The sequence below is a fragment of the Aphelocoma coerulescens genome, chromosome 15, assembly GCF_041296385.1.
Source record: "Aphelocoma coerulescens isolate FSJ_1873_10779 chromosome 15, UR_Acoe_1.0, whole genome shotgun sequence".
Lineage (NCBI taxonomy): Eukaryota > Metazoa > Chordata > Aves > Passeriformes > Corvidae > Aphelocoma > Aphelocoma coerulescens.
This window is the reverse complement of record NC_091029.1, coordinates 14763877-14786462: the sequence shown is the minus strand read 5'-3', so window position 1 is coordinate 14786462 and position 22586 is coordinate 14763877. Positions and strand designations below refer to the sequence as shown.

Below are 22586 nucleotides of genomic sequence, written 5' to 3'. Positions count from 1 at the left end.
AACCTCCCACGTCCGGGGCTGCATCCCCAGCACCGTGGGCAGCAGGAAGGGGGGGATTCTGCCCCTGTGCCCCCTCAGGTGAGACCCCACCTGCAGAGCTGCCCCAGCCCTGAGCCCAGCACAGAAAGGACCTGGAGCTGCTGGAGTGAGGCCAGAGGAGGCACCAGGATGGTCAGAAGGATGGAGCAGCTCTGCTGGGAGGAAAGGCTTCGAGAGCTGGGGTTGGAATTGCTCTCTGGAAAAGAAAAGGTTTCAGGGTGACCTACAAGAAAGTTGGAGGAACAATGTTTACAAGGGCCTGGAGTGATGGGCGAAGGGGAAATGGCTTCACACAGACAGAGAATAGGTTTAGATTGGATATTAGAAAAAAATCCATCCCTGGGAGGATGGGCAGGCCCTGGCACAGGGTGCCCAGAGCAGCTGTGGCTGCCCCTGGATCCCTGGCAGTGCCCAAGGCCGGATTGGATGGGGCTGGGAGCTGCCTGGGACAGTGGGAGGTGTCCCTGCCCATGGCAGGGGGTGGATGGGATGAGCTTTAAGGTGCCTTCAGCACAACCCATTCCACGATGATCCCGTGGTCTGTTATCAACTCCTCTGAGCAGCGCAGCCCAAAATCACTGCAACAAACCCAAGAACCAGCAACGAAAAGAACCAGGTAGAGATCAAGAGCTCTCATCAGCAGGCAAATAAAAAGGTAAATTTCTCCAGAAAAATGTGTTGGAGTAAGAGGAACACAAGAGGAGCTGGAGAATGGATGTGGGCCGGAGGCAGCACCTGCATCCCTTCGTGCTGGGCTGAGCTTCTGCTGATCAAATCCTGCTGGGCAAATCCCCCAAAGGAGGAGCAGTGACAGAAACTGCAGCTACCCTGTGTTTCCTGAGTGGCTTTCTCACTTCAAAAGAGCTGTGAACAAGTGAGGTCTGCACAGCTTCCTTTTGGATTTCACCTGAATTCCATCAAGTCCTACTGAGCACATCTCAAGCCTGCAGGTTCCACTGGGGCTTTGAGCGGGAAGATTTCCTGGGGGTGTGTGCTGGAGGAAAGCATCCGCTCCCCAGCAGATGTAACAGCTCCAAGCCTCACACTGAAAGCATTTCAGACAGAGGGAGACTCTTGGGAGGTCTCAGTGACAGAACCTGGGAAATGGAAGTGGATTAAAGATGCAATGAGAAGACACGAGAAGGACAAGGCCGTTTGCAGCAGACCGAGACCAACGCACACAGGTCAGCCTGGTGCCTGTGAGTCCAGCGTTTGAACTGAATCCCCTGGCATTGCCAGCTTGGAATGCTGGGGAACACAATCCCTTCGGAGCCCAGAGGCTCACCCATTTCTCATTTGGCACCCCAAAATGCGCTGTCACCTCTGTCATGCCAGCTCTGACTCATGGCACTGATTTTGTGTCCTCTGTGCTGGCCCTGTTTCTGTTGCCAATGACACATGGGAATCTTTGGAATAATTCCTTTGGAGCCAAGATTGCTGTGGATTAATGCCAAAGGCAGAAAACTGTGGCTCGTGATCTTTGACGGAGAAAACACAGCCCCAGCGTCAGACTCTGCTGTCACTCCTCCCTGTCACATGGATCATTCTGGACTTTTTTATCACTTTTCAAGTGGCTCAGAGAGCCCATCGAGGCAGCCAAGAGCATCATTCCATGGCATCAGCATCCCCCTCAAAAGCCTTCCCAATGAGAAGCTTCAAGGGCTAAACTGCATTAATTTGAGCACAAAATAACCAGGGCCTGACACTCCAGAAGCACCTCAGCCCCCAGAAGAACCACCCCAGACAATGGGAGCTGCAGATGGGCAGCAAGAATTGGTTTCAGGGTTGACCAGAATTGCTCCCTCCGTGCTCCAGACCCACAAATTCTTCTCCCCGGCTGTTCTCTGGCAGTTGCAGATGACAGAAATTGATGTAATGGAAGCTGTGAGTTGCATGCAAGCCCCAGTCACCCCATGATTTATCAGCACAGCTCTATTTGGACTCTCATGGGTGGAGAATTTGGAGGGCAGAGCCCTACACTGCAAATCTTGTCTCTGCATGAGCGTCACCCTCTGCGGGTTCACGCCACGTGTTTTGCTCCTGCACTCCACACCAAATTCCCCTCGGCACAGGCAGAAGCCCCAAGTGAAGACAAAAGATTTTTACAGCACAGAAGGGCAAGAGATCCAAAAGGAACACCTCACCCAAAATTCCCAGCACTACAAACACCTCACTTTTACCTGATTTCTCCTTTTCCACTGCAGGGTGACCACAGGGCCATGCAGTAAAGCTCGCTTCCCTCTATGCATCTTCCTTTCTTTTCAACGTTTTTGGGGGTTTTTCCCTAATCAAGAAAATCCCAAACTCAATCTCATGCTCAGGAACTTGAAAACTTTGAAGAAGCTCTTCTTGCCAGAGGGCCCATCCTACCAAAGAAGCTGCTGAAGGCACCTTGTGCTTCAGGAGAGAAAGGCAGCGAGAGGAAAGGCGAAAATGAACATTCACTGGAACCTGGATCTCTCTGGAGCTCCTGGCTCCTCTTTTCCAGTGGAATCATCTGCTGCTGAAAGGCTGACCACCACTCCTGAGTGAATTTCTACCTGGACAGCCTTATTCTTTTTTTTTCTGGGAAATAAGAGGGGAAAAACCAATATGGGAGGCCTGGGAAAGGAGAAAGCCGTGGAGAGGGAGGGACTCGACGCCGTGGTGAATGTCAGGTCAGCAGTTCCGGGTACAAAAGGCTCTGCATGGTTATAAAACTGGGGGTTTTTCCAGCTACATTTTCCATCATGAACCAACAGCACTAAAAATCCGTCCCACCATGTTCTCCAAGGGCATAAATGGACATCATTCCCCTAAAACTGGGATGGACTGACTGGTCCATCCCTGGGAAACAACGTCATAAACGTACATTTATATATTAAAATATATAATATGTCAATTTAGTGACATTTTAATATATATTTATATGTTAAATCTATAGAAACCCACAAAAGGCAGGGCATAGTTCTGCAACATTCTCAATCCTGAATGGTTCTTTATCTCATAGACACAACCTATTTTTTATAGCTACAATTTATTTATACATATAACTGATTTTATACACGGGTTTATATATTTTCATATATAATTTTGGATATATTCATACAACTACATAAAAAACCCACAAAGGTGGGTCCATATTTGCAACCTTGAATGGGTCTTTATTTTACTATAATCATCTTATCCTGCCCTCCCTTAAAAAATGCCATCTTTGTAAAGGCACACAGCCATTCCTCTGCTGAGTTATTAACGTGAACATCACAAATTATCCTGTAAAGGCAACGATTTTTAACCCTTCCAGCCCTGCCAGGCCTGAGTGGGTGCATTTATATATTCCAAGTGTTTCTGCTCCCCGGATCATCGACCGCAGCCCCTGCATAAAAATGCCAGGCGGTTTTTAGTGCGGGCTCAGCGTGGCTCAATGCCATGCTCTTCACGTGGCACCGAGCCCTTCCTAGGGGTCCTCCCTGTTCCACCTCCTCCCTCCTGCTCCAAAAAATGAATCCAAACCGTCAGATCTTTCCAGGGACTGGAATGAAAGAGTGGTTTGGCAGCAAAAAGAATGGGGGGGGACGGAACATCATCACGCAAGTTCCAGCAGAAGTCGGGAGACTGGCACGGGGTGGGGGGAGCTATTTCAAGTGGCAGTGCTGCCATAAATAAATAAATATTGGCAGATGGTGCCAGGATCTGTTGGAAAGGGCAGGCGGGGAACAGAGGGCGCATTCAGGAGCCCACGGAGATGATTTAGGCGGAGCAGAGGAGGTGTCACATGTACCTTTTTTACAGGTATCTCTTGGCTTTCCTGGGGCTGAGCCTGAACATGTTTGTACACAGGAGGACATCTGCCCAGCTTGAGGAGGGTTCTGGGCGTGTTTGCAGGGTTGCAGGAGTTATTTGGTGTCTGGCAGCGCCATTTGCCTGGCTACGGAGAGCCACGCTCAGGTCTGCAGCTACAGCCACCAGAAGTGACCACCTACATCTGGCTCCTGGGTGGGCAGTGGGAAAAACCCTCCCATCAGAAGGTCCCAAAGCAGATCCCGCCAGCAGGAGCCAGAGAAAAAAGGATCCCAGTGGCTCCTCCCCTCCTGGAAAATGCTCTGTTGAGAATTTCCATCTGTCCTAGCGAGAATCGTGGGTATGGCACCATTCCTGCAAAACATTTGCACCAGGAAGCCTCTTGACACACGGACAAAGTTCCAAGGCAAGGGAAAAGCATGAATTTAATTCCAGCAGGACCTGACATTTAGAAGAGGACATTAAACAGGATCTCCAAACAAGATTTAGGCTTGGTTTTTCAGCTTAAGTACTTGCAGCCAAACCCTAGATTCGAAAAGGTCTCCTCAGCCACCTGGCCCTGGAGATCCCAACAGTTTCTAACATTTCCTTCTCCAACCTGAAACCACCACACCTCTGCTCCTGCTCTGCACATCCAGAACCAAGCAGGCAAACAATCCCCTCCTGCCAAAGCCCCGTCCAGAGCCAGCAACACCACATCACAGGAGGCTCCACCACCATCTCCAGAGGCAGCTGGAGCATCCTTAAAAAACCTACTCCCAAAACAAGGCTGGGAGCTTTGTCATTGAAGCACCTGGGAGAAAGGAACACTCAGGAATTCTTCCACAGTAGCCTGGTGGCCAGAGCTGCTCCCAGCTAATCCAAGTTTTTAACATGGCCAAAGCTTCTCCCAGCTAATCCAAGTTTTTAACAGGTCTAAGTCCATGTGCAGCCTCAGAGATGGGAGTTCAGCACAACGCTAAAGGTTGTTCTGGATGGGGACGTGTCTAAAAGAAATGTAAAGTCCCTGTGGCCAGGACAGCGTCCCACAGGTGAGCTCCTGCCTCTGCCACCCAGCAATTAAGGAATTCCCCTGGGAGCAGAAGGTGCAGGATTTTGGCCCCCTGTGCTGGGATGTGAACACCAAGCCGATGTAAAACCCCCCGCAGACACCAAGGCCGGGAGTGGCACCATGTCCTGGCTCAGGCCAAGCCACGAGGGACACGCCAAGCAAAGGCCAGGTGGCTCTGGGGGCCCTGGGAGGGTCCCCACGAGGGTGACAGGCGTTACCTCTGCATCCTGGACATCCTGTGCAGCTCCATGTCGTCGCTGCCGCGGAAGCCTTTGGCAAAGGGGTTGTTCTCGATCTTCAGCTGCGTGATCTGAAAGGGAGGAAACGCAACGGGGTCACCACGAGTCCAAGGCACGGCCTGGGAGAGAGGGGATAGTGGTTATTAAACCCAAGGCAGGCGGGATGGGGGGGAAATCCAGCTTGCAGGAACTCCAGTTGTCCCTCAGCTCACTGACCACTCCAGATGGGCCTTTCCCTAGAACGCTCCATGGGAAAAATATCTCCTGTCAACAACCTCTCGCTTCTCCCAGGCTTGTCCCAGAACCAACACATGGGACTGCACACACACATTTTTCTCTGGAGAAAATCTGCTTTCTGAGAGTTCCTACTTTCATTTTGCTGTTGGAACAGAGAGGGCTCCACTTCCCAGAGGACCAGGGATGGAAATCTGAACAAATCCCAACAAGTATTTTCTCATCAATGCACAGGCAAAACCAAAACCCCACCTCTCAGAGCCTACACCCTCTCTCCCAGACCACAGAACTTCACCCTTTGGGTGTTTCAGACCAGCTAAATGCGCTCCAGCTGCTCTGCATCTGCCATCCTGCCCCACACCTGCCAGCACTGCAGGGACTAATTACCTGAGTTACCTGGAGGGCGACTTCACCTGTGACCATCAAGCCCCGGAGGATTTTTTTGTCTCCCCATTAATTCCAGTTTGCTCACTGAGTGAGCTACCTTGAGAATTCAAAGTTTAGTGGGATGAATCCGCTCAGACTCAACTCCTCTTAAAACATCAACATTGAACACTTAAAGCAGCTGCTGGACAGAACAGGGATTCTGCTGCTCCAAGAGCTCCCATCCCCTCCTGCTCTACTTCTCCTGAGGGCTTTGGTGAGCAGGGGTTGTCATTTAAGCCAGTATTAACTGAGGACCAGCAACACCCTCAGCTGCCCTGTGGGTCTTGTGAAAACTCACTCTGCCGTGCCAAATCTGATACAAATGCTTTGGTGCCTTGGCAGAACAGGACAGAGCCTGGATCGGGTGTGATACTGCTGCAAAGCCCTAAAATTTGGGCAGAAGAGAGAAAAGTCCCCTTTTTGTCTCTTTTCTCCATCACTGCCTGGCAGTCTGAGCCCTCAGCAAGGAATCAGGAGAGACACTTGCCCAGGAGGAGAGACAGGCCCGTGTTTGCCACTGGAGGAACTTGATGCTCTCACCATGTTTTGTGGAAACCCCGTCCTTCCTTCCTATTGAAAGTTGGCCAAGGGGAAGGAAGGAGCTCGGGATTCATGGAGGGAGAACAGAGAGAGGTTCATGTTCGCCGAGTCAAGCACAAACAACCGGGCCCACCTCCCTGCCAAAATCCAGAGAGCGAAATCTGGCTCGCCCAGAGTCAATAGCAAACCTCGCCAGGTGTATGCACAACCAGATTCTTTTGCTCTTTTCTTGTCTTTTTGCATATTTTTTTCCAAGGGCCATTTGTTTATTTGCCATTTTTGTCTCATTCAGCCCCAAATCTCTCCCAGAGCCCCCCACCACCCTTATACTTATCCCAGGGGCATTCCCATTAAATCAGGACCATACTCAGCACATAAACAAGCCCTTTGCGTGGTTTTTTTGTCCCTCATTTCAGATTTCAAAGAGAAGGGTAAACAAACAATCTTTTGGGGTCAATCTGCCAGCTGAGCCATTCTCCAGCAATAAAACAGAGGCGCATTCTGTAATTAAAAGCCCCGAACTCTGACACAACCAGCTGTGTATTTTGCAAAGCCTATCGGTTTGGAGGTGGTGACTCTTCCAGAATGAATAATAGGCATTATTCAGCATTTTGAATGCTCCTGAAGCCCTGTAAATGTAGGAGTTGTCCTCCCTCGCCGACCCCAATGGCAATATTTGCTCACATAAGTGAAGTCCTTCAGTGAGCGAGGATTTACAGGATTGGCACCGGCGCACAAAGGCACAAAGGGCCGGATTCATCCCAACCCGACCGAAGGCATTTTAACCAAGGCGCCTGCACTGGGAGCCTCAGCTCGCTGCTGGAATCCAGGGAGGGAGATGGGGACTGCCAGAGGGCACTGGGGCTCTGGGCTGGGTGGCAGTGCCCCCACAGCTCCCCAGTGCTCTCTGGTCACTGCAGGAGGAGCCAGCAGTGCTCCAGCCCCTCGTGTAAGCACCGCAGTTGAATGCCCTGTTTGATTCTTCAGCCTTTTAATCACCCACAAAACATCAGCCAGAATATCAAAATGGGACCTCAATATTGCAGATCTGTTGATTTAGGAGCAGAGAAGTCCCCTAGGCCGCGTGAGGAAGAAGAAAAGGTGTTGATGCTGGTGGCCAAAAGCCCCAAGAGAATCACGGCCAACTTCAGCCTCCTTAAAATCAGGGACCTGCTGGATTGAAGGCATCTGAAAACCAGGGACTGCAGGTTTAGAATTCACTCTCAGACCTCTGGTGTACTTCAGATGGATTGGAGCTTGCAGAACAAAGTTTCCCTAGGTGACAACTCATGCCATCAGGCACCACAAAGCCAGGAGAGCCCGAGCCAGATTTAACAGAACTGCACACAACAAACTAGAAAATAGAGAAAAAGTTCGTGAATCCCTGCTTTAGCAAACAACCTGAGGAAGATATTTTGTTTGGCCACTTTCTGCCCGACTTCCAAACTATTTCAGAGGTGGAAAAGCAAACTCAGGGGTGGAAAAAACCTTCTTCTGGATCAGCTTTGCCACAGCGAAACTGAGTTTAATTGACTATAACTCATGGGGGGGCAGGGGGAAGAAAAGCTGTCAGAAAGTCAAATGACAATTACCTCATGAAAAATAAACCAAAACACAACGTCCTGCGAGGTCATTAAGATGGAGTGCCCAGGGCTGAGTTGTACAGCACGGGTTCAATAAAACTGAAGGGCTTTGTTTGCGTGTTTGCTACCGAGGGAAACCGGTGGCAAAGCCCCCTCCTGACCACTGACTCCCTTGGGGATGAGAGCTTTGCAGGGGGAAGCCTCCCAGGTCTCCACTTTGCAGGGCTTGTCTGACCTGTGGGTTCAGCTGGACTTTAACGGGAAGCGACAGCTCCCGGTGCAATCCCTGGGCTGCTCCCCTTTCTCTGGGCTAATGGGCCACAAAGCTCTTCTGCTGAGACCTTTCCAACAGCGGCTTTAGCTCCAGCATGAGAAAATTTAGCTTTGCATCGAGTTAGGCCGAGGAAAGATGCTTTAATTTTCTTCCCTTTTCCACAGACATGTATTTATATGGGATTTGTGCCTGAGGGCTCATGTGTATCGTTATGGCCAAAATCAAAACTACCATTTTGTATTCTTTTTTGTCAAGAACTTGCCATGATAAGATTGTTCTCAGTTCTCACTGTAGAAGTTGGAACAAAGTTAAAACTTTGTTGGGGATGATGTGCTCCACACCAGGTGCACTGGGCTCTGCTTTATTTACTTACTTTGCTAATGACTTCTTTGTTTTTTAAGCACTGAAGCTGAGGGAAAACACTTCACCCTGCTATCTTTGGGCTCTTCTGAAACTGAGAAGGGCTGGGCGTTCTGGACAAGGACTGCAAGGGACAGGGATCCTTAATTTGTGAGTTCTCTCTTGGGTCTGTGCCACTTTGAGAGCTTAAAACTGATTGGGAGGGAAAAACCACCAGAGTTCGGTGATGAAGAGGTGCAGGTGATCACCCTCAAGCACAGCACTCCATGGGGATCCGTGTTCTCCCTGCCCTGCAGGTGGCCGTGGTCCTGCTCAGGGTGGCAGAGAGGGACCAGGAGCACCCATGCCACCCTGGAGCTGGCAGTGCTGGGAGCCAGGGGAGGCTGGAGAGCACAGAGCCCTTTTCTTTCGCCCTCTCACGTAGCCCAGATGGAAACCAAGTCAGGATGGAGGAGAAGCCAAACCAGAGGAGTGGGAAGGGGAGAATGAGATGAAGACAAGGTGCCTGCTGAGCCCACGGACACCTGGGCCAAGCAGAGCAGCTGGATGGGGAGCTGGGACTCGGAGCCCGAGGCAAAGGCCAGGAGAAGGGAGGAGAGGGGGGAGTTGCTGGCAGAGGGGAGAAGATGCCAAACCTAAAGCCAGTGAAGGAAATGGGAGGGACTGGGGTGAGACAGAGGGGCTCATTGAGGAGGCTGCTGGCTGGCCTGGGACACGAGGATGAAGGATGGGAAGAGACAGACCTGGCCTGGTGTTTTGGGGGAAGGAGGTGAGGCTGCAGGCGGGGATGGCGCTGGACGCAGAGGGTGTCTTTGCCAGGCTTGAGGAGAGGGGCTGCTTTGAGGCCCAAAAGGGTCCAGGGGCTCGGGGCTGGCTGAGCACCCCATTGCAGGGCTGGCAGGGAGCAGGGACAAGGCTGGGGACCGAGGGAGACAGGGCTGGTTCGGCCACAGGCTGTGAGGGACACGAGGCCTCTGGAAGGAAGCTCTGTCCCTCCGAGGCCTGGAGCAGCACCAAGATTTGAGAGCAGAGATGTGAGGAGCCCCAGAGAGGGTCGGGGAGAGAGGAGTGGCTCCCTGCCCTCCTCAGGTGCCCGAGGGCTGCACAGAAGCCACCAGGCCTGGTGAGGAAGAGGAGCTACGTGGCCTCACTTAGCCCCGGGGAGCCCTGTCTCTCTCAGCACGTGGGGGATCAGAGTCTGCCCTGGGTAAGGAGAGGGGCTGTCCCCTCTTGCCAAAGAGATGGAGGGACACGGGGACAGTGAGCCCAGGCTGGGCAGGGAGAGCTTGGGGGCTGGACAGAGGAGCCCCACGAGATGCCAGCCAGGCCACCACAGTGGTGGCACCTGCCAGCAAAGACGAGGAAAACGGAGCTCTCAGGAGAAAACACCCCGAGCCCGAGGACCTGCCCGTGTCCAGCCCTCAAACACGGTGACAAGAAGCCCCATGCTCGGAGGGGACCTGCACAGGCAGCTCCCCAGCACCCCCAGGACCGAGCACCAGCTGAGCTGGCCAACGCACCGGCATGATTTTAGCGCTGGGTCTTTGCAGGGGAAGGATGAACCTCTCCACTCAGAAATCCCACCCGACATCCTGGAGTCCAGTCTTCAGCCATGCCCTGCCCTGCCCCTCTGCTCCACACAGCATTTTGGGGTGCCTGTAGCATCCCACCTGGGACTAACATTTCCCTACAAGAACTTTGGCTACCAAGAATGTTAAATAACTTAGGGTGGGGGGAAAAAAATCAGCATAAAACCGGATATCCTGAGGGGGGGAACCAATATAAAGCCCGAGTCCAGCTAAGGGGGAAAGTAGGTTGTAAAAATTAATGAGAATAATTGTTGTGAATTCTTGCTTTTGAAAGAACCCTCGTGAGGGCAGAACCTTAATTATTTCTGTCTATTAGGGTTCATTTCCTGGTCCTAAGCAGAGAGCTCGTACCTAATAAATACGGGCCAGGAACACAATGATTTAAGCTACAGCAAAACGGTGCTTGACTGCAGGGGAAGTTAATATTTGGGAATCAGCCCGATTGCAAGCACCCATTGTGTAAATGGCGAGGAAATGAAATGTGCATGTGACCTTTTTTAACACCTCGATATTTCTGGGGTATTTCTAAGGGGAGGGGGGAGGTGCTCAATGGAGCTGCTGACAACCGCCCTGAAAACTTCACCAAAACTCTCTTCATAGCTTAAGCCTCTCTTTGGGGAGTCGGGCTGAGGAGAGGGAGATCCCAGGGTGCTTAAATATCTTTTCAGGCTGTCTAAAATACCAGGGGAAATAAGCACAAGCCCTACATTGGGATTGCAGCTGTGCTCTTGAAATAAATTGAGCTATCTGGAAGCAGGCAGGTATTTCTGTAAGCTGGGTAAGCATGGACTCAAATGCATTTTGGGGTGAGTCACACAATTAATTCTGTAATAGAATTCAGCTATAACAGAGCTCTTGAAACCTGAACCACGTGCAGGGATGAATTTGTGTGTGTAAAATACAGGGGTGTATAAAACTACATGTAAAACATGTCAGAGGCTGGATGGGAAAGTTGGCATGAGGTGAGGGGTGGAGGGGAGAGAGAAAAACGGGGAAAAAATAAGCAGTGCCCTGACAGCAAGAGCTGGGGATGCCCCACGGATCAGGGGCTGGCATCCTTCGTGGCAGGGGGAATGCAGCCTGTGTTGCAAGAGGAAAATCTGATTTTCCAAGCAACCTCTCAGCTGTGAAAGCTGAGCTCAGGCTTCTGCTGGTGGAAAAGACCCCACTTGTCACCCAGCTCAGCTGGAGGCTGTTCCCCCTCAGCGTCTCCATCAACCCCAGTATCGCTTCCCATCTGCCCTGGGCCAGGCTACAGGCTTTCTTCCCTTCCCTGCAGGGAGATGCCATTTAGGGACGATCACCCCCTGGTTTGTATTTTTGTCTCTGTCTTTCCCAGTTGGGATTTTATCTCGGGGCTGCAGCCACTCTTCCTCAGTGCCCCCCCGATTCCAAGCAGCACAGGGAGGAACGTGTGTGTCGGGGGGGAGAGGGCTGCCAGAGCCTGTAAAACGTGTGTGGGGTGTGTAAAATGTGTCGTGGTGGGTGTGAGTGTCTGCTGGGCCGGGAGTGTGTGTGTCTGTGGGGATCCCCGCCTCTGCCAGCGCCTCTGCTCTCACAGAGATGTCATTTCTTATCACACAGATGTTGCTGATTTACAATCGAATATTCCTGCTCCTCCTAACGTGGCACTTTTCCCAAACTACTGTACTCACATGTTCCTGCTTCGCTTTTGTTTTCTTTGCACGATCATTTCTTTTCCTATAAACCAGCCCCATTTTCCTTCAAAGGGGAGCAGCTCCATTCTCGTCTGTTCTCTCCTCGGGAAATGCCTTTAAAGCAGGCAGTGTGTCCTGTTTTATTAACTCCCACTTCTATTAATATTATATTCTTTCTCCAAATCCATCAAGCAGAAGTTAAACTTGATTTTATAGCATCCACAGTGGAGTTATAATTTAAGGCATAATTTGGCAAGGACTCAATTTGGATTCGGTTTGCTTGTCCCGGCCGTGCCAGCAGCTCCTATTTTAAAGGGCAGGGAAGTGTTTTCCTTTCTCCCTAGTTATGGTGGAACACTCTTTCTTCCCCAGCCCAGCTCTGCTCTCTGCATCTTGCTGGTCAGCTGATGGATGGAGGAGAGGCAATTTTTTCACACAGGTTTAGGAACCTGCATTTCCAGGAAAGCATCCAGGATTCCTTTGGGGTGCTAAATGACTTTTCTCTGTTTGAAAAGCAATTATTATATCGGCTACAAAAGAGCCATCCTACCTGCCTGTGAGTACAAGTTTACATGTGATTAAGAGAGGAATTTGCTTATTTGCTGAAAAAAATTGAGTTTTCATGGTGCTGTGGCCTAGAGAGAGCCAGTGGGCAGTGGCAAAGGACAGCTGGCGAAAGACATCCCTAACTCATCTGTGGAGAACCACCCTGCCCTCAGCCCTCTGCCTTCCCCCTCCTTCCCTGCTGGGTGAGGAAGCCCAAAACCCAGCAGGGAAGGAGAGGGAGCTGCGGGCTCCTCACAGAGGGGCAGCAACAGGACGCCGAGAAAACCCTCATTCCACCCGACCCTTCGCTGTTCCAGCAGAAGACAAACCTATCCCGTGATTTTCGTGCTTTGTTTGCCTGATCTCGGGAGCTGAGCCTCCCTTTCCTGCCCGGGCCTCTTGGCTGCCGAGCCCGCAGCCCCCCGTGGGCAGCCGGGTTATCAGCGCCCGGCCGCGGAGGGGAGCGCCCGGCTCCCTCCTCCAGATTAGGAGCCTTTGACCCACGGGGAGGGGGCAAGATAAAGGCAGCTTCCTCGGTTGGTCGTCTCCGTGCGAGCAAAGCGTCCTGGTGAGCTCATTCCCCCTCCCCGGCTCGCCCCGAGCCCTGGCTTTGGATGCTTTGTGTGGCCAGGAATAACAGAGGGGATGGGATGGGGATGGGAGGAGAGGAAAGGGGAAGGGAGAAGAGGGAGAAGGGAGGAAGGAAAAGGACAAGGGAGGGGAAAGGAGAAGAAGAAAGGGCAGGGGGAAAAGAGAAAAAGAAAGGACAAGGGGGAAAGGAGAAGAAAAGGAAGGTGACAAGAAGAAGAAAAAGAAGGGGGAAGGGAAGAGGAGAAGGGGAAAGGAGAGGAAAAAGAAGAGGGAAAGGAGAGGAGAAGGAAGGAAAGAAAAAGAAGGAAGGAGTGGAAAGAAAAAGGGGCAAGAGAAAGAAGGGCTGAAAGAAGTAGGGCGGGAAGGGGAGCTGAGGCCCTCAGGAAGAGCAGCGGGAAGAGGGAAGGAGCGGGATGCGGTTTGCCGGGGCGGGGGCCGGCCCAGCCCCTCACCTTGTGGTTTTGGTAGGAGGTGACGGCGATGAAGGCGGTCTCCGGGAAGACGTGGGTGCAGAAGGCGGTGTTCTTGGAGCCGAAGCCGTTGTTCTCGTCCGCTTTCACGATGTGAAGCCGGGGCTGGTATTTGTGCATGGAGTTCAGGATGATCTGGGCACGGGGAGAAGGAGAGGACATCCCGTGGGAATGGAGAGGGCACAGCACGGCGCGGCCCCTCCCTTCCCCGGGGAGAAGGACAGGGACCAGCAGGAACCCGCAACCCCTTCCCCAAAATCTTCTCCCTCTTCAGGCGAAGGGCGCACGGAGGTGCTGGGGCAGGGGGACGTGTGTCTCCAGAAACCCCCCCACCCAGGAGCCCAGCAGGGCCCGGAGATGCTGTCAAAGGTGGTTCCTCACCTGCTGCCCCCAGCCCAGCCCTGCTCTTCCCTCACAAACCCCCGGGGCCGCAGCTGCTCCCCCTACACGTACTGGGGGGCCAGGGCATCTCAACCCCCCCCATCCCATCCCAGGGGGGTAAAGAGGGAAGAAAGAGCGAGGGAAGAGAGCTGGAGGGATTTGGGGATTTACGGATTCAGGGACATTTCTCCCCGCCAGCCACCCGCAGAGGATGGGAAGCATAGGAGGGTGGCGGAGCCGGGAGGGGAGGACGCGCTGTGCTCCAGATAAAAAGCGGGCCCTGCTCGGTACCGGGTTAATCTCGGGGGAGGATGGGGGGTGGCAGGGGGCCCTCGGGCCCGATAATGACTGCCGGACCCTGGCGACAGCGAGACGCAGCGCGTCCCGCCGCCGCCTCCCCCGTCCCGGGGGTTTAAGCAAATTGCTTTGACATCCAGGAAAGTCGTAGACATCAACGGTGAACGATCTAATGGTTTTTAATTTCATTACAGCGACTCTAATTGAGAGGCTCCTGGCGCAGCTCCTCCTCTGAAGTCCCTTATTGTCCCCTCAGCGTCTTCGGTTTGTTTAGAGGGACTTTTTCCCCAGAGCCGCCTATTCCCAGCGGGGGTGCCTGGCCCCGTCCCCCCGGGCCGGATCCCCCCCTTCTCCCCAAAAGCACCCCGGGGGTGGGACGGGTTCCCCTGGCTGCACCGCTGCCCTCCCTCTTCCCGCAGGAAAGGTCCTGATCCCTGGGAAGCGCCCCTCACAAACCCCTTTGCCACCAGCTCAGGGTAGAATTCAAATAAAATTAGAATTATAAAAAGAAAAAGGAGATCAACCTCCGCAACTGGAGGTGCAAAGGAGCGCTTGGGAAAGGATGCTCGGCATTGGGGTGGGCTGGGGACTCTGCTGGCTCCTCTCCCCTAAACCCCTCTCACTTCTTGGCGACCACGTGGGCGAGGATTTAATAGCACAAAATTTATCATTAAAAAGCGAAAGGGGGAAAAAAAAACAGCTTGGGAAAAAATGAAACTGAAGTGTGTAAACGAGACTGGAGAAAAAGCCGCCCTTGGAAAGGGCTGGCGGGATCTGGGTCCACATATTCGTTCAATTATATATATATATACATTTTTATAGATTATATATATACGTATATTATTCATACATGCACGTGTATATTTGCTCAGAGGAACTCGCATCTTTGGAGACCTTCGAAGGAGGGCTGTTCCTGGCTGCAGAATTCACACAAATTTTCACGGCCCCGCGAGTCTCGCAAAGACCTTTTTATGCCCAAGAAGTTCTAGCGGGATTTCAATTTTTCTAATTGTCTTTAATTATTGTTAGTTTTCCTTTTTTTTTTTTTTCTTTTTCCTGATCGAGGGATCCACGTGGTTTTAGCTCCTGTTGCCTCCGCTAATTATGCCTGATTGATTTTACCTGTTAGGCAAATTCCCGGAGGCAGGGGAGGATTTTAACAATCCGGGACTCTCCACGCGATTAAAATCGGGTACCAAACACTCAGGCCAGCAGAGTTTCACCCACTCGCGAACTCCAGGCCCCGGGAGTCTGTAACCAATTCCCACGAAATAAACCCGAGGTTAAGGTTTATGCTTCTGGTTTTGGGGGGGTCCATCCCACTCTCTCAGGGGAGGAAATACCACCCCAGCAACCCTGGATCTGGAGGTGGGGGACACCCCACGTGGGTGCTGGGCACGCCCGATGCCCCCGTCCCAGCCCTGGTACTCACATGTCCGAAGGGATCGAGGTGGTTGTTGGTGAGTTTGAGCTTCTGGAAGGAAACCAGCTGCCTCATCCAGTGGGCACCGGTGGCCGGGGAATCGGGGTGCACGTACAGCCTGCCGGGCATGGCCGGCTCTGCCTTGCCCGTCACCGACCTGCGTGGGGACACGGGGCTGAGCTCCGGCCACGGGGGGACGGTCCCGTGGGCTCCTGCTCCCCGTCCATTCCATCCCATCCCATCCCCTCCCGTGGGCTCCTGCTCCCCGTCCATCCCATCCCATCCCATCCCATCCCATCCCATCCCCACCCGTGGGCTCCAGCTCCTCATCCGTCCCTTCCCGCGGGATCCCTCCCACTCAGGTGCCCCGTGCCTGGGGAGAACAGGCATTTCCAGCCCCGCTGGCTCGGGGAATTCCTGAGCTCTTTGGCACCTTTCCCGTCGGAGATGGCTCTCGCTGCTTGCCCGTTTAACCCCATCCTTCCTCCTTTCCCTAAGTCACGGCACTCGAGCCAGGAGCAAAGAACCAATCCTCAAAGATTCTTCCCGCCCAGAGATATTCCCTTCCTTAATACCATGAAGCCATCAGCTCCACAACAGCAAATAATCTCATCGTCAAACAGGATTCGTTATCCTTCACTAATTGCCACACAATTTCTCTGGTTTTTTGTGGGTTTGTTTTTTTTTTTTTTGGATGCATTTCTCTCCCAGGGACTGTGCTGCGCTCAGGTGAGGCTCCTGCAGCCCAGAATTTTGCATGGAAAAAGAAGGACGAGCCGCTGATTGAGGGAAACCTCCCACCCGGGCAGCCCAGAGGTCTCGTCCCTCCCCTCTCTCTCTGCCTCTCCCCACGCGTGCCTACCATTTGTTATCTGCGAATTTGTATCTGTGGTCATCCGCTGGTACGATATCCATCAACAGGATGTACTTGGTTTTTGGATTGAGTCCAGTGACCTTCACTTTGTAACTGGGGAACATTCGCCTGTTAAAAATAAATAGATAAATCAATAAAAGCAGAGTAGCAGAGAACAGCGAGTTTGCCGAGGGCGACGCCGCATTCCCAGATGGATCTTCCCGAAGGGCTCGGGTGCACCCTCCCCTAGGGATGCGGGACATGGTTGGGTGCTGCTGGGTCCCGCTCCGGGTCCCAGCCGAGGCGAACCGGGTGATTTCTCAAAGCAAAATGGGAATTTCGAGGCTGGCGGGTTTGTTTATTCACCTCCTCGTCTATTCGCATTTTTACTAATTATTTGTTTCACCAAAGTTTTGAATCTCCGTTCTTTGAACAAATCCAGGCGTGAGAACTTTTGGAAGCCAGTTACTTCCCTCCGTCCATAAACCGCTGGAACAGGAGAGGAAATTTGCCAAAAAAAAGTTTTAAAATAAAAGTTATAATATAGATACTTCTATAAAAAATTGTATTTATATATCTTCCTACAAATGTATATATTTATAGAAATACGTTCTCGTATATCACATATACAGAAATATAAACACTTCAAAATGCGTTTATATGAACACCTTGATGTTCTAGGGACAGATACGGAGGAAAAAACCCTCCACGCACTCAGGTGTAAGAGAAAATCCGTGAGCAGCCGTGTGACCACCCCGAGACGGCAGCAAAGACACCTGACCAATCCTTGGAAACCCTCGGATACACACAGGGCAGGGGCTTTTCGAAATATTTTCCATTACTGCAAGGCAGGCACTTAAACCGCTGCTGTTATTTTAGTTCGAGCTTTCCAAATATTTAAAAATAAAGCAGATGAAAATGTAGCCCTGGACTTAAAACATGCATAAACAAAAAAAAAAAAAAAAAAAAAAAAAAAAAAAAAAAAAAAAAAAAAAGCGCCCCACACCTCTAAAAATACCGCGCTCTTCTCCGAGGCTCGGGGTCTTATCGCTGCCGTGGGGCACCTGGGCCGGGCTTTAGCTCGGCTGTAAAAAGCTGAAGGGAGGCGAAAAGCGCCCAACGAAGGAAGGGGGCTCTGGACTTTAGGTTTTAAGGGAGAAGACACCAAATCCCACCTGGAGATTCACTTGGAACTGCACCGAGAGCACCTGAGCGGCAGGAGCAGGGACTTCTCCAGCGATAAACACGGGGAATGACACAAATAAGGAAACCTATCCCGCATCTCCCCTCGAGCCCCTGCCCTGTAAATGTCTGGTTTATTGCTCTCCAGATGAGATCTCTGTCCGCGGCGATGTTTGTTTGAAATTCCTGCAAGGTGGTTTCTGTCTCCCTTCGAGAGTTGGATTTTTTTTTTTTTTTTTTTTTTGGCCCTGTGGACCGGGTTTTTTTTCGGGAGATCCCAACACCGACTTCACCCCCCCACACCATCCCACGTCCCCTTGGCCACAAACCCCTTTCAAACCCATTTTTGCAGCAGCGAGGTTCAAGGGGAAGGCGAGATCTATTCGCTAAAACTTTATCCAACCAGCTCGATATTTATTTTTCCCCTCCCTCCTCAGGCAAATTTTGGAAGACCACAACAAATACCAGATGACAGAACAAAACGCAAGTTTGACGCTGCGTTGTTGATCGTGTCCCTACAACCTAAAACTATTCCTACACGTGGAGGGTTTCCCCCCTTTCCTCCAAGGATTCTAATTGAAAATCCCAACGAAAAATCCTCCCTCGTGCTGCCCCCGATTTGTCGATAGGACTGGAGAGACTTTTTTACTGCGTTTCTCTGGCCGCTCTTCAATTTAACAACCCTCCACCACATTAATATCAAGGATACTGTTAAATCCCCTCAAAAATACCCACGTCCACATATAAATATCTGCGGATCAGGTTTACTGAGCCGGTCATGGAATCGATTAGAACCCCAATAAAGTTGGATTTGCGAGGCTGTGTATTTTTCCGCACACCCACGCAGATAAACACCCGCGTAGAAATGCCCCCACATGATATTTATTTGCGGACGCATCTATCTCCGCATCTAAACAGCTTTGTTATCTCTCTATAAACAGTGACTTAAGACCGCATAGACTTTTAAAAGGGGTGAAGTAGCTGTGCTGGGAATATTCGCCCCAGAGGGAGTGAAAATAATTTAAAAACTCTGTAAAATGGCATAAAACTTCGGGAAAAAAAAAAAAAAAAGCAGAAGGGCCGAGGGGCTCTTTAAATAATAATAATAACAATAACAATAATAATAATAATGGCCCAGCGAGTTGCTCTGAACAAAGTTGGCTTTTTGGCCAAGTGTTGCAACTCGCGTTCGCCTGGAAACTTTCCAAAGGCCTGAAGTCGGAATTAATGATCCAACTGCTCTGGTTAAGAAAGAAGCCAGAAGAAACACCCGCGTCTCTCCGGGCAGGGAGGGCTCTCCACGGCCGGGCAGTGGCACACACACGGAGGGGCTCGGACACGCGCGATGTGCCCGTGCCCGTGCCAGGGAGGTGCCCAGTGCCCCCATCCAGGCGGGTGTGTCCCCCCCGCCGCCGCAAACACGAAGGGCACCGCGGAGCCCCCCGCTCTTACCTCCCGGCCTTTGTTATGATCATCTCCGTGCCCACTTCGTGGAACTTCAGCCACAGCTCGCGTTCGTGCAAAAACACCTTGATGCCCTCCATGCCCTGCGGAGCGGGGAGGCACAGAGCGTCAGCCCCGGGAGGCGAGGGGACAGCCCCGGGAGGCGAGGGGACAGCCCCGCCGGAGCGGCCGGGCCCCGCACCGCCCCGCCGGGAAAAGGCCGGGCTCTGCGGGCCGGGGCTCGGGGCATTCCCGGGAAAACCCTGCCGCAAAGGCGGCCGGAGGAGGATTCCAGGCCGGAGCGCGGAGATGCCGCTCAGGGCGGGCCTGGAGCGGGGTCCTGCGGGCCGCGGGGCTCGTGGGGCGGGGAGGCGATGGGAGGGAGCCCCCGGAGCCGGCTCCAACTGCATCCTCCCAGAGAAACCTCCCGGCACTCCGGCCCAGCTGCTGCCAGAGGCAACCGGAGGAGATTTACACCCTCTCACGAGGGATTACACCCCCGGCTGCGCTCTGCAGGCTGGAGCGGAGCGGGGTGTCACCCTGCTCCCCTCGCCCCCTTCCTTTCTCCTTCCCACCCAAGAGCTGCGATCCCCACGGTTGGGGCAGATGCCACCGTGGGGACAACACCGCCCTGCCCCGGGCGGGGAGGCACAGGGGACACCCCCAGCCAAACCAAGCACTTCTTCCCGTCACTAAAAACGCAGCCGAAGCGCCCCGTCAAACTTCGGGGTCGCTTTCCAAACGCCCCCGGTGGCCCCGAGCCCGCGGTGCCGGTCCCAGTGCCCACCCCGGCCCTGCCAGAGCCCGGGGTTCATCGGGGGGTACCTGCCGGGGACAGGCGGGGCTCTACCCGGGACCTCAGAGTTGGGATCACGGTGGAAAATCCCCTCTCCCCGCATTTCCCCCGCTCCACTCCCAGCGCTGCCCGAGCCGGCGGGGGCCGAGGCCGGCTCCCAGCACCGGGAGCTCCCGGCACGGGAAGCAGAAGCCGAGGGATGGCTCGGAGCGCAGAGGTCCCGCACGGGAGCCCACGCGTGTCGCGGCACACGAGGGCTGAGGGAGGGGATCCCAAGATCCCCGTGGCACTGTGGGGGTGCCCAGGCGGGACAGCCGCTGCCTGCCCTGAGTGCCCGCTGCGGGTGTGGGGCGTAGCTGTGCCCGTCTGGCTGTGCAAGGGGCGCAGATGGGTTTGTGTATGTATATAAATATAAAATATATACATTTCTATCTTAGATAGGCCCAGCAGGAATCTCCCCTCCGTGTGTGTTCTCCCGTGCCTTTGCACGCTCAGGCGAGGACACCCGTGGGTGTGTGGGTGCTGCTGCGGGGCGGCTTCCCCTCGCTCTTATTTCGGGTCCTATTCCCTGCCTGCCCCTCCGCACCCCCCAGAACTCACACGGGCACATCCCCGCAGGCTCAGCGCCTGAGCACGACCTTAAATAACACTAAAGCAGGATGAGGCCCACGGCCAGGTGAGGCTTCGTCCTCGCGTGGGGCCTAAAATAACCCAGCCACCCAGCTGGGGCGGGGGAAAACGCGGAGAAAAGGGGAAAATACCAACAAAATTAAGCAGTGACGGGGTTGAAGGAGAGGAGCATGGGTGCTTACCTGCTGGGTGAAGGCTGCTTGGGGTGAGGTGGGCGACTTGCTGGTGGCCCCGAGCTGCGTGTCCTGCTTGGCTTCAGCCTGGAGCTCCTTGGCCTCCGAATCCGCGGGCGTGCTGGGGAGCCCGAAGCCTTCCTCGCTATCCGCCATGTTACGAGCTTCCTTCGCCGAATCCCCCACTGCAGGCACACATCGGGAGAGAGCAGAGATAAGAGACGCACAAGTCAATGCTGACGTTTAATAAAACATAGGTATTTCTACAGCGGGCTGGCTCCGAGCGAGCGCAGCGCCGGCCGGGGCTGCCCCGACCCTGCCGCCACTCACTTCGGCTGCCCAGGCAGGGAGCGAGGCCCTTTAACTTCGGGAGAGGGAGAAATAAAGACTTTTATTTATTATCGCAGCCCGCAAGGGATGATAGGATTTGGGGGGGGGGGGGCTCGGGGGGGGTGGGGAGGGAGGGGAAGGGGGAGGCGGTATTATTGAATGCATCTTTTGGAGAAGGTAAACAGCGCGTTTTAGGGCTGCCTGGCAGCACGCGGGGAGCGAGGCACCCGAGGGGCTGTGGGACAAGCAGCTCATCGCACAAATGGCTCTGGAGGTCGGGGGCTTCAAGGTGTGGGCTCCAGAGCCTCCCCGAGGCTTGGCCACCTCCAATTCCTCCGGGCTCGCTGCGGCCCAGGAGGGTTTAAAGTCCCCACTTTCCTCCCAGCGCAGTGGAAGCTTTCGCCCCGCAGGAGAACACCACTGACACACGAGGCCACTTCTCGCACCCAATTCCCAAGGACAACTCAACTTCTTGCACGTCTTATAAAAAATGAAACATTTTTAAAGCCTGTTCTTCCCTTACCCCGGGCAGTTACAAGAAAAGCAAAGGGTGGACGAGGAAATGAAAATATAAAAGTTCAAATAAATCAATCGGACAAACACTGTGCAAGGTAACGAGGACTCGGGCTGGTGAACGGGGAGTGGAATTGGGGCTGGAGTGAACTAAGCCACAACATTTGGGATAAAACTGCACCAGCAGAGAAAACGAGCTTTAAAAAATACATGGTTTATATCTGATGCGAGTAACCGCAGAGAGTTTTAAAAGCTGTATTTTGAGTTAGCTTTAAAGGCTCTATCAGGAACGGTAAAAGTTTCATAACAACACAAAAAAAAAAAAAACCCAAAAAGATAAAAGCAATTGAATTATCTGCTAGGTTTTTATTGTTCTTAAGGAGCTCCGAGTTTTAAGAGCTTAAAAAAATATATTTCTTGCATGTTTCAGAGAAGGGGATTCAGTTTTGAAAGGCCAACCATATGGAGGCAATATTGGGTATAAATACATGAGAATGTTTTTAAATGAGTTCTTCGCCCTGCAACGATATTTGAAAGCTGTTAAAAATCAAGCAGAGAGCGCGAAAAAAAGGCAATTCTCCTTTAAAAGCGAAGGAAATTTGGGAGTGGGAAGGAGGGGGGAGAAAATGCTCTTCCCCGCTAGTGGTGGGTAACCCACACACGCACGGATCTGTGATTTAAAAGGACAAAAAGCGAAGGGACTCCAGGTCCGCACCTCTGGAGCTGCAGCTCGTGCCCGGACACGGCCCGTGCCCAATCCCTGCCTCCTTCCCTCCCTTCCCAAAGACTCTTTTCCCAGCGCACACCAGCCAGAGACCCACGGGCGAAGCGAAAGCGCTGCGAGCGCGGAAAGTGCGCGGGGCGCTGCGGGAGCCGCTGCCCCGGGCCCGGGCCCAGCCCGCGGGGGCAGAGCCGCAGCTCCAGGGACCTTTTAAGGCTTTTCTCTTCCCCTCCTCCTCCTCCTTCTTTTTTTTTTTTTTTTTTTTTTTTTTTTTTTCCCCGGGCTGTTTGGTGTCTTGTTTGTTTGGGTTTTTTTTTTCCTCGGGAAGCGCCGCTTCTGCATTTTTTAATCGATTTCCCTCCAGCTTGGAGCTGTGACTCCCCCAGAGCTGGCAAGGTTAGGGGGTAGAGAGAGGGAAAATAGAAATAACAACCCCTAAAGCGTGTTTATTAAAACAAAGAGAG

General features: G+C 52.9%; 1 protein-coding gene across 6 annotated transcripts in view; it reads right to left on the bottom strand.

Moving 5' to 3' along the window:
* Nucleotides 1-22586, bottom strand: part of TBX5 (T-box transcription factor 5) — a 126525-nt gene that overhangs the window by 15997 nt on the left and 87942 nt on the right. For 5 of the 6 annotated variants that reach the window (XM_069030577.1, XM_069030573.1, XM_069030575.1 and 2 more), the window contains 6 exons: nt 20568-20743; nt 18969-19063; nt 16344-16463; nt 15491-15638; nt 13363-13515; nt 5089-5180 (listed from right to left, as the gene is read on the bottom strand). In XM_069030577.1, the coding sequence (XP_068886678.1) occupies nt 5089-5180; nt 13363-13515; nt 15491-15638; nt 16344-16463; nt 18969-19063; nt 20568-20714 (755 nt within the window). In that variant the 5' untranslated portion in view covers nt 20715-20743. Of the gene's footprint in view, nt 1-5088; nt 5181-13362; nt 13516-15490; nt 15639-16343; nt 16464-18968; nt 19064-20567; nt 20744-20888; nt 20918-22586 lie in introns of those variants that run through there. The other variant, XM_069030572.1, reaches the window with a different exon arrangement.